The following is an 11,458-nucleotide window of genomic DNA, read 5'->3' on the forward strand; positions in this document are numbered from 1 at the left end:
TGGCTACCACGACTCAGCTCTGGTGGCCACAAGGTCAGAGCTTGGTCCCGTTGGCCCTTGTCACAGTCGCCAAGGAGGTCCCATGAGGTGGCCAATGGCTACCACAGCTCATTGTGGTGGCCATGAGGACAGAGCTTGGTCCCATTGGCCCTTGTCACCATCATCAAGACCTCAGGAGAGTCCCATGAGGTGGCCAATGGCTACCAAGACTCATCTATGGTGGCCACAGGGACAGAACTTGGTCCGATTGGCCCTTGTCACCTTCATCAAGGACATCCTACAGGTGGCCAATGGCTACCACAGCCCATTGAGGTGGCCACAAGGACAGAGCTTGGTCCCGTTGGCCCTTGTCACTTTCATCAAGACCTCAGGAGAGTCCCATGAGGTGGCCAATGGCTACCACAGCTCATTGAGGTGGCCACAAGGACAGAGTTTGGTCCCATTGACCCTTGTCACCTTCATCAAGACCTTGAGGAGGTCCTACAAGGTGGCCAATGGCCCATTGAGGTGGCCACAAGGACACAGCTTGGTCCCATTGGCCCTTGTCACCATCATCAAGACCTCAGGAGAGTCCATGAGGTGGCCAATGGCTACCACAGCTCATTGTGGTGGCCACAAGGACAGAGCTTGGTCCCATTGGCTCTTGTCACAGTCACCAAGGACACCCTACAAGGTGGCCAATGGCTACCATAGCCCATTGAGGTGGCCACAAGGACACAGTTTGGTCCCATTGACCCTTGTCACCTTCACCAAGACCTTGAGGAAGTCCTACAAGGTGGCCAATGGCCCATTGAGGTGGCCACAAGGACACAGCTTGGTCCCATTGGCCCTTGTCACCTTCATCAAGGACATCCTACAAGGTGGCCAATGGCTACCACAGCCCATTGAGGTGGCCACAAGGACAGAGTTTGGTCCCATTGACCCTTGTCACCATCATCAAGACCTCAGGAAGGTCCCACGAGGCGGCCAACGGCCACGCCCACGGTCAAAGCCCTCCGGTGCCGGGCGTCCCCGCAGGCCGCATGCGCGGGGCCCGGCGACCTCGGCGTTCGGCCACGGCCCCAACCCGGCTTCGGGCGGAGGAGGAGGAGGAAGAGGAGGAGGAGGAAGAGGAGGAGGAGAAGAGAAGGAGGAGGAAGAGGAGGAGGAGGAAGAGGAGGAGGAGGAAGAGAAGGAGGAGAAGAGGAGGAGGAGGAGGAGGAGGAGGAGGAAGAGAAGAGGAGGAAGAGGAGGAGGAGGAGGAGGCCCCGGGGCGGCGTCCCCGGGGTGGGCGGCAGCCGCGTGGCGTTCCAGGAGGGTGCGGTGGAGAAGCCTTTGGCGCAGAGGCGGCACTGGAAGCGCTCGGGGCGGTGGTGTGCGCATGTGGACGTTGAGGGAGCTCTTCTGGGTGAAACGTTTGCAGCAGACCCCGCACTGAAGGCCCGGACCCCCGTGTGGGTCACCATGTGCTTGAGGAGATAATCCCGAAGGAGAAGGAACGCCAGCAGATGGAGCACTGGTGGGGCTTCTCACCTGACGGGACACAAGCCCGGAGTCAACCGGCAGCCAAACGGGGGGAAACGCGGGGGGCTGAAGGTCGAGGTGGGTCAGAGTGGGACTCTACGGGGCAATGTAGGGCAGTGTGGGCCAACCTGGGTCTCTAGAGGTCAAGGTGGGTCAAGATGGGTCTCTAGAGGTCAAGGTGGGTCAAGGTGGGTCAAAGTTGGTCAAGGTGGGTCTCTAGAGGTCAAGGTTGGTCAAGGTGGGTCTCTAGAGGTCAAGGCGGGTCAAGGTGGGTCTCTAGAGGTCAAGGTTGGTCAAGGTGGGTCTCTAGAGGTCAAGGTGGGTCAAGGTGGATGTCTACAGGTCAAGGTGGGTCAAGATGGGTCTCTAGAGGTCAAGGTGGGTCTCTAGAGGTCAAGGTGGGTCAAGGTGGGTCTCTACAGGTCAAGGTGAGTCAAAGTTGGTCAAGGTGGGTCTCTAGAGGTCAAGGTTGGTCAAGGTGGGTCAAGATGGGTCTCTAGAGGTCAAGGTTGGTCAAGGTGGATGTCAAGGTGGGTCTCTAGAGGTCAAGGTTGGTCAAGGTGGGTCAAGATGGGTCTCTAGAGGTCAAGGTGGGTCAAAGTTGGTCAAGGTGGGTCTCTAGAGGTCAAGGTGGGTCAAAGTTGGTCAAGGTGGGTCTCTAGAGGTCAAGGTGGGTCAAGGTGGGTCTCTACAGGTCAACGTACGATCTCTAGAGGTCAAGGTTGGTCAAGGTGAGTCTCTACAGGTCAACATAGGTCAACATGGGCCAACCTGGATCTCTAGAGGTCAAGGTTGGTCAAGGTGGATGTCTACGGGTCAAGGTGGGTCAAAGTGGGACTCTACAGGTCAATGTAGGTCAATGTGGGCCAACTCTAGAAGTCAAGGTGGATGTCTACAGGTCAAGGTTGGTCAAAGTGGGTCTCTACAGGTCAACGTAGGTCAATGTGGGCCAACCTGGATCTCTAGAGGTCAAGGTGGGTCAAGGTGGGTCTCTACAGGTCAACGTAGGTCAACATGGGCCAACTCTAGGTGTCAAGGTTGGTCAAGGTGGATGTCTACGGGTCAAGGTGGGTCACTACAGGTCAAGGTAGGACCTCTAGAGGTCAACGTTGGTCAAGGAGGTTGTCTACAGGTCAAGGTGGGTCAAGGTGGGTCTCTACAGGTCAATGTAGGTCAACATGGGCCAATCTGAGGTCAAGGTTGGTCAAGGTGGATGTCTACGGGTCAAGGTGGGTCTCTACAGGTCAACGTAGGTCAACATGGGCCAACTCTAGAGGTCAAGGAAGATGTCTACAGGTCAAGGTTGGTCAAAGTGGGTCTCTACAGGTCAACGTAGGTCAACGTGGGCCAACCTGGATCTCTAGAGGTCAAGGTTGGTCAAGGTGGATGTCAAGGTGGGTCAAGATGGGTCTCTACAGATAAATGTAGGATCTCTAGAGGTCAAAGTGGGTCAAGGTGGATGTCAAGGTGGGTCTCTACAGGTCAACATGGGCCAATCTGGGGTCAAGGTTGATCAAGGTGGATGTCTACGGGTCAAGATGGGTCTCTACAGGTCAATGTAGGTCAACATAGGTCAACATGGGGCCAACCTGGATCTCTAGAGGTCAAGGTGGGTCAAGGTGGATGTCTACGGGTCAAGGTGGGTCTCTACAAGTCAATGGAGGTCAACGTGGGTCAACTCGGATGTCTAGGGGTCAACATGGACCAACATGGGTCAACATGGGCCAACATGGACCAACATGGGTCAACACGGGCCAACATGGGTCAACATGGACCAACATGGGTCAACACGGGCCAACATGGGTCAACATGGACCAACATGGGTCAACATGGACCAATATGGGTCAACATGGACCAACATGGGTCAACCTGGCCCAACACGGCCCATCACACGTCAACACGGACGCGCCCGACGCGGTGAACCGAGAGAGGTCAAGGGGTTCACCGGGTGTCCAGACGGATGTCCCCGCCCCCCCCCCACGTCCCCCCTCCCCGTGTCCCCCCCCCGTGCCCCCCCCCCCCCCCCCCCCCCGCGTCCCCCCCCCCGCGTGTCCCTCACCGGAGTGGATGAACATGTGCTTGGTGTAGTTCTTCCGGGAGCTGAAGGTCTTCTGGCAGTGCCCGCACTGATAGGAGGCTTGGGGACAGCGGGAGGGGCCGGGGGGCTGGGGGGGGCCCACGAGGGGTCCCCCCCCCTTGGTAGAGCCCCCCCAGCCCCCCCCGGGTGCCTTTGGTCCCCGCGGGGGTCTCCGGGCCACCCTCGGTCCCCCCCCCGCCGCCCTCTTCCCCGGGAGGCCAAGGGGGGAGGAAGGCATCGGCGAAGACTTCGGGGGGGGCCCAGAAAAGGGGCGGGGGGTTCCTCGGGGGGGAAGGGAGGGGGGACCGAGCCTCCTCCACCCCCCCCCGTGGCCGCCTCCTCCTCTTCTTCCTCCTCTTCTTCCTCCTCCTCCTCCTCCTCCTCCTCTTCCTCCTCCTCCTCCTTGAGGGGCGGCCGGAGGCGCAGGGGTTGGCGCTGCTTCCGGCTGTGCCCCGGGGGTTGTTCCGCCGGCGGCCCCGAGGTCCCCGAGGACCCCCCCGAGGTGCGGGGCTCGGGTTGGGGGGGTTTGGCGGGGGGCAAAACTTTGGGGCCCCTCCCGCGGGAGATGATCTGGGTGCACTCGTCGATGACGGTTTTGATCTGGAGGACGGAGGCGGCCGTGAGGATCTGGAGAGCTTCGGACTGAGCCACCACCAAACACCCCGAGTACATGAACTCCACCAACTGCCGGACGGCCCCGCTGGGGACGACGGGAGGGACCTCGATGGCCGAATGGCCCAAGAGGAGTTTGTCGTGGAAAAAGGGGCTCCCGGCGGCCAGGACGCAGCGGTGGGCGCGCAGCGTGGCCTCGCGGATCCGCACGGTGACGTCGCAGAAGTCGCCGCCCAAGCGTTGCCCGTTGAGGGTCTCCAGCAAGGAGCGGCTGAAGTTCTGGAGGTGGATGTAGTGCACGGCCTCGGCCATGGCTTGGGGACAGCGGGAGGGGACGAGGAGGTGGCCTCGAGGAGGAGGAGGGGACGCCTGGAGGGGGAAAAAAACGGGGGTCAGGGAGGTGGGAGCCAATGGGGGGGAGGGGGAAGGTGCCGCCAGTTGGAGGAGGAAGCAGCGGGAGATGGGGGGGGGACGGCGTTGGGGACGTGGCCAGGAGGTGGGGACATCGACGTGGGGTGTCACCAGGAGATGGGGACGGCGTTGGGGACACCTCCAGGAGATGGGGACAATGTTGGGGACAGCTCCAGGAGATGGGGACATGGACATGGGGACATCCCCTGGAGATGGGGACAATGTTGGGGACAGCTCCAGAAGATGGGGACAGTGTTGGGGACATCCCCTGGAGATGGGGACATGGACATGGGGACACCTCCAGGAGATGGGGACAGTGTTGGGGACATCGCCAGGAGATGGGGACAATGTTGGGGACACCTCCAGGAGATAGGGACAATGTTGGGGACATCGCCAGGAGATGGGGACAGCGTTGGAGACATCCCCTGGAGATGGGGACAGTGTTGGGGACATCTCCTGGAGATGGGGACATCACTGGGGACATCTCCTGGAGATGGGGACAGTGTTGGGGACATCCCCTGGAGATGGGGACAGCACTGGGGACGTCACCAGGAGATGGGGACAGTGTTGGGGACATCGCCAAGAGATGGGGACAGCGTTGGGGACATCTCCAGGAGATGGGGACAGCACTGGGGACACCTCCAGGAGATGGGGACAATGTTGGGGACATCCCCTGGAGATGGGGACATCACTGGGGACATTGCCAGGAGATGGGGACAACGTTGGGGATGTCACCAGGAGGTGGGGACAGCACTGGGGACACCTCCAGGAGATGGGGACAACGTTGGGGACATCGCCAGGAGATGGGGACAATGTTGGGGACATCTCCTGGAGATGGGGACAGCGTTGGGGACATTGCCAGGAGATGGGGACAATGTTGGGGATGTCACCAGGAGGTGAGGACAGCACTGGGGACATCTCCAGGAGATGGGGACATCACTGGGGACATTGCCAGGAGATGGGGCAACGTTGGGGACATCGCCAGGAGATGGGGACAATGCTGGGGACGTCACCAGGAGGTGGGGACATCAACGTGGGATGTCACCAGGAGATGGGGACAGCGTTGGGGACATCTCCAGGGGATGGGGACAGGACCGGTGCCACCTCCATGGGGGGGTGGGGACACCTCTGGGGACATCAGCGAGCGCTGCAGATGCCACCGGGGGGTGGGGACACCTCGGGTGACGTCACGGGGCTCGGGGACGCCTCGGGTGACGTCACCGGGGATTGGGGACACCTCGGGGACATTCCCAAACCTCCCCCAAGAGGGGACCCGGGACCGAACTCACCTCCGGAACCAGCCCAGAAACCCGGAAACGCCGCTGACACTTCCGGGGAGGGACCGGAAGTGAGGGGAGGGAAGAGGGAGGGGTTAACCCGTGATAACCCATAGTAACCCGTGGTAACCCGTGGTAACCCACGTGCCCTCGTGTCCCCTCGTGTCCCCCCGTGTCCCCTCCCCCAAACCCTCCTCCCTCCCCTCCCCCACCCCTCCCCCGCCCTATGACATCACACCCCCCGGGGCGGTGACGTCACGGGGGTGCCGCGGGGCGGGGTGGGTGGGGGCACCCACGGGTGGATGGGTCCCGATCTCTTCGGACATTTGGGTGCCCCGGGGGGGGGGCGAGGCCGTGGGATGAGCCCCGTGGGGGTGGGGGAGGGGGGGGGAAGGGCTCGTGGGTCCCACGGAGGTGGCAGAACCGGGACGGACCCCGGGGTGCAGAGGGGACCCCACGGGTGGGGGGTGCGTGGGTGGGTGCGTGGGGGGAACCCTGAGGGTGATGGGGGACACGGGGGGGGGGGGGGCAACGGGACAAACCCCCCACGAGGGAAAAGGTGAGTGGGGGGGGGGACCCGGTTCGGGGGGGACCCAGAGGTTCGGGGGGGAAACTGAGGCACGAGGGGATCCAGGGGTTCGGGGGGGACCCAAAGGTTCAAGGGGACCCAGGGGGTTCGGGAGGGACCCAAAGGTTCGAGGGGAGAAACTGAGGCAGGGAGGGGACCCAAGGGGGTTCGGGGGGACCCAAAGGTTCGGGGGGACCCAGGGGGTTCGGGAGGGACCCAAAGGTTCGGGGGGAGAAACTGAGGCAGGGAGGGGACCCAGGGGGTTGGGGAAGGACCCAAAGGTTCGGGGGGGAAACTGAGGCACGAGGGGATCCAGGGGTTCAGGGGGACCCCGGTTCGGAGAGGGGGAAACTGAGGCACAGGGGGGACCAGGGGGGGAAACTGAGGCAGGGAGGGGACCCCGGGGTTCGGGAAGGACCCAAAGGTTCGGGGGGGACCCCGGTTCGGGGGTTCTGGAGTCATTTGGGGGGTGCCCCCCCCCCCCCCTCCCCTCCTCCTCTCCGTGGACACCGTGCCGGAACCCCTCCCCCACCCCCACCCACCGGGGGGTCGTGTCCCCCCCAAACACCTTCCCGTGCCTCAGTTTCCCCCACACACCCGTGGGTCCCCCCCCAATCTTGGGTCCTCCCCCCCCGTGCCTCAGTTTCCCCCCCTACTCCTGGGTCCCCCCCCCACCCCTGGGTCCCCCCCCCCGTGCCTCAGTTTCCCCCCCCCCTCCTGGATCCCCCCGTGTGCCTCAGTTTCCCCCCCTACTCCTGGGTCCTCCCCCTGTGCCTCAGTTTCCCCCCCCACACCCCTGGGTCCCCCCCAACCCCAGGTCACCCCCCTGTGCCTCAGTTTCCCCTCCTCCCCTCCTGGGTCCTCCTCCCGTGCCTCAGTTTCCCCCCCACACCCCTGGGTCCCCCCCCACCCCTGGGTCCCCCCCCGTGCCTCAGTTTCCCCCCCCCTCCTGGATCCCCCCGTGTGCCTCAGTTTCCCCCCCTACTCCTGGGTCCTCCCCCCGTGCCTCAGTTTCCCCCCCCACACCCCTGGGTCCCCCCCCGTGCCTCAGTTTCCCCTCCCCCCCTCCTGGCTCCTCCCCCCGTGCCTCAGTTTCCCCCTGGGTCCCTCTGCCCCCCCCAGGCCCAGCGGCGCCGGGAGATGGAGGCGGAGCTACGGGAGCTGAGCGAGAAGGTGGGCGGGGCTTAGAGGTGTCAATCACCCGATGGGAGGGGCTTATGGGCATCATTCGTCCGATGGGCGGGGCTTGCGGGGCTGTCAATCACCGGGGTGGGCGGGGCCTCTTCCTGTCACTCAGGTGGCGGCGCTGGGGCGGGGCCTTTCCCTGGAGAGGGGGCGGAGCCTGGCGGAGGGCGGAGCCCTTCGCGCCTTGGAGGTCGCGGTGGGCGTGGCCAAGATCCGGGTGGGCGGGGCCTGCCGAGCAGAGCACGTGACCGGGCCTGGGAACGACTGCGGCTCCAGCAGGTGGGAGGGGCTTGGGGGAGTGTGCGGAGTCTGGGGCATGGGCGTGGTCTGTGAGGGGGCGGGGCTTGTTAGGGTGGAGGGGGGTTTAACAGAAAGGGGGCGTGGTTTATGGGGTGGGCGTGTCCCTGACGAGGCCCCGCCCCCCAGGAGGCGGTGCAGCGGCTGTGGGCGGAGCTGGAGGCGGCGCGAGCGGCGCGGGAGGGGGCGGAGCTGCGCGCGCGGGAGGGCGGAGTCACGGCGGAGGGAGGGGGAGGGGCGGCTCGAGAGGCTGCGGCAGGTGGGCGGGGCCAAAAGGGGGCGGGGGCCAAAAGGGAGGGTATTCGGGTGGGTGGGGCCAAGAGGGGTGGGGGTTCGGGTGGGTGGGGGCAAAGGGGGCGGGGCCAAAAAGGGGGGCGGGGCTTTGGGGGCAGGGGCAAAAAGGATCACTGTTCGGGTGGGCGGGGCCAAAGGGGCGGGTGTTTTGGGTGGGCGTGGCCAAAGGGGGGGTTGGGTAGTGGGGTAAAAAGGGGAGGGGCTTTGTGTGGGCGGGGGCCCAAAGGGGAGGAGCCAGTGTGGGCGGGGCCAAAGGGGCGTGGGACTGGGGACAGGACTTTGCGGTGGGCGTGGCTTCAGGACTGGGCGGAGCCACTGATGGGCGCGGGGTCAGTGGGATGTGAGCGTGGCAACGGGGGTAAGGGGCGTGGCTAATGCAAATAAGGCGGGGTTGGGGGGCAAGGGGAGGGGTTTGGGGGCGCGGGGAGGGGTTTGGGGGGGAGGGGCGGGGCTAAGGGCTGTGGGCGGGGCTAAGGGTGGTTGGGGGGCGTGTCCCCCCCCCCCGTCCCCTCCCCCCAGGAGGTGGCGGCAGCGAACGAGGCCCTGGGGGGGGTGAAAACGGGAGCTCCAGGAAATGGCGGCAAAGGTGGCCCCGCCCCCTGCCCCCACGTGAGTGCCACCTATGGGGGGGTCACCTATGGGGGGGTCACCTATGGGGTCCCCTATAGACCTGGAGGGTCCCCCTATGGGGTCACATATGGGGGGTCCCCTATAGACCTGGGGGGTCCTTTATGGGGGTCACATATGGGGGTGTCACCTATAGGGGTGGCCCTTATGGGGTCACCCATGGGGGGTCCCCCTATAGACCTGGGGGGTCCCCTGTGGGGTCACCTATGGGGTCTCCTATGGGTGTCACATATGGGGGTCACCTATAGACCTGGGGAGTCGGTCCCCTCTGGGGGTCCCCTCTGGGGTCCCCTATGGGGTCCCCCTATGGGGTCACCTATGGGTGTCACCCATGGGGTCACCTATGGGGGGGTCATCTATGGGGGGGTCCCCTATAGACCTGAGATTCCCCTATGGAGTCACCTATGGGTGTCACGTATTGGGGTCACCTATAGGGGGGTCACCTATGGGGTCCCCTATAGACCTGGAGGGTCCCCTATGGGGTCACCTATGGGGTCCCCCATGGGTGTCACCTATGGAGTCACCCATGGGGTCACCCATGGGGGGTCCCCTATAGACCTGGGGGGTCCCCCTATGGGGTCACCTATGGGTGTCACATATGGGGTTACCTATGGGTGGTAGACCTGGGGGGTGCCCTGTGGGGTCACCTATGGGGTCATCTATGAGGGGTCCCCTATAGACCTGGGGGGCCCCCTCTGGGGGTCACCTATGGGGGGGGTCAACTATGGGGGGGTCAACTATGGGGTCCCCCTATAGACCTGGGGGGTCCCCTGTGGGGTCACATATGGGGGGTCCCCTATAGACCTGGAGGGTCCCCCTATGGGGTCACATATGGGGGGTCCCCTATAGACCTGGAGGGTCCCCCTATGGGGTCACATATGGGGGGTCCCCTATAGACCTGGAGGGTCCCCTATGGGGTCACATATGGGGGGTCCCCTATAGACCTGGAGGGGTCCCCTATGGGGGCTACCTATGGGGTCACCTATGGGGGGGTCCCCTGTGGGGTCCCCTGTGGGGTCACCTATGGGGGGTCCCCCTATGGGTGTCCCCATGTCATTCATGACTAGGACTGTGTGGCCCCTTCTCCAAACCCTTCTATAGGTGAACCCTACATAGGGTTTCTCTTTACCTTCTATAGGGTGAAAAAGAAGAACCCAGCCCCTTAGCAACAAGGAGAGCACGGGAGGACCCGCCCGGGGCACCGGGACACGAGGGACCACGACACGCAGGGAGCCGCCATCTTGGTCGAGTGGAGCCTCCCGAGCGCCCAGCGCTGCTTTTGCTTCTCGTCGCTTCCTAATAAATAATAATTGGGTTTAATCGGCGTCTCCCGGCCGGGTTTTAGGACCCGATTTAGAGCGGTGACCACTGAAAACTTCGGGTTTAACCCTCACGTGGAACCCTCCCCACAGCACCAAGAAAAATCGGCCTACGGGGTTTTTTTTTACCACAAACCTTGAATCTCTCAGCCCTCGGCAGCCATTTTCCCCCCTTAGCTCAATGGGGCCTCAAAAAGTCCCAATGGTCACGACTGGCAAACAAATTCAAAGAGTGACCACTGAAAATTTTGGCTTTAACCCTCACGTGGAACCCTCCCCACAGCACCAAGAAAAATCGGCCTACAGGTTGGTGTTTTACCACAAACCTCGAATCTCCCAGCCCTCGGCAGCCATTTTCCTCAGTTGGTCAACAGGCCCCAAAAGTCCCAACGGTCAGGACTGGCAAACAAATTCAAGGAGTGACCACTGAAAACTTTGGTTTTAACCCTCACGTGGAACCCTCCCCACAGCACCACCAACAATCGGCCTACGGGTTCTTTTTTACCACAAACCTCGAATCTCTCAGCCCTTGGCGGCCATTTTCCCCCCTTAGCTCAATGGGGCCCCAAAAAGTCCCAACGGTCAGGACTGGCAAACAAATTCAAGGAGTGGCCACTGAAAACTTTGGTTTTAACCCTCACGTGGAACCCTCCCCACAGCACCACCAACAATCGGCCTACGGGTTCTTTTTTACCACAAACCTCGAATCTCTCAGCCCTTGGCGGCCATTTTCCCCCCTTAGCTCAATGGGGTCTCAAAAAGTCCCAACGGTCAGGACTGGCAAACAAATTCAAGGAGTGGCCACTGAAAATTTTGGTTTTAACCCTCACGTGGAACCCTCCCCACAGCACCACCAACAATCGGCCTACAGGTTTTTTTTTTACCACAAACCTTGAATCTCCCAGTCCTCGGCAGCCATTTTCCTCAGTTGGTCAACAGGCCCCAAAAGTCCCAACGGTCACGACTGGCAAACAAATTCAAGGAGTGACCACTGAAAATTTTGAGGAGCCTTAATCCTCCCACGGAACCCTCCCCACAGCACCACCAACATTTGGCCTACGGGTTCTTTTTTACCACAAAACCTCGAATCTCCCAGTCCTCGGCAGCCATTTTCCTCAGTTGGTCAACAGGCCCCAAAAGTCCCAACGGTCACGACTGGCAAACAAATTCAAGGAGTGGCCACTGAAAATTTTGGTTTTATCCCTCACGTGGAACCCCTCCCCACAGCACCACCAACATTTGGCCTACGGGTTCTTTTTTTACCACAAACCTCGAATCTCCCAGCCCT

General features: G+C 62.4%; 1 protein-coding gene across 1 annotated transcript; it reads right to left on the bottom strand.

Annotated features, from left to right (window-relative positions):
- Positions 1–936: 936 nt before the first annotated feature.
- On the bottom strand, positions 937–5,932 carry ZBTB45 (zinc finger and BTB domain containing 45). The gene is given in 9 exon segments (XM_071732514.1): positions 937–1,307; positions 1,310–1,352; positions 1,354–1,415; positions 1,418–1,471; positions 1,474–1,512; positions 3,563–3,669; positions 3,671–3,846; positions 3,848–4,561; positions 5,893–5,932. Coding segments are annotated over 8 exon segments (1,509 nt in total). The 5' UTR covers positions 4,505–4,561; positions 5,893–5,932.
- Between the last annotated feature and the right edge of the window lie 5,526 nt (positions 5,933–11,458).

The sequence above is a fragment of the Heliangelus exortis genome, unplaced genomic scaffold (genome assembly GCF_036169615.1).
Source record: "Heliangelus exortis unplaced genomic scaffold, bHelExo1.hap1 Scaffold_110, whole genome shotgun sequence".
NCBI classification, from domain to species: domain Eukaryota; kingdom Metazoa; phylum Chordata; class Aves; order Apodiformes; family Trochilidae; genus Heliangelus; species Heliangelus exortis.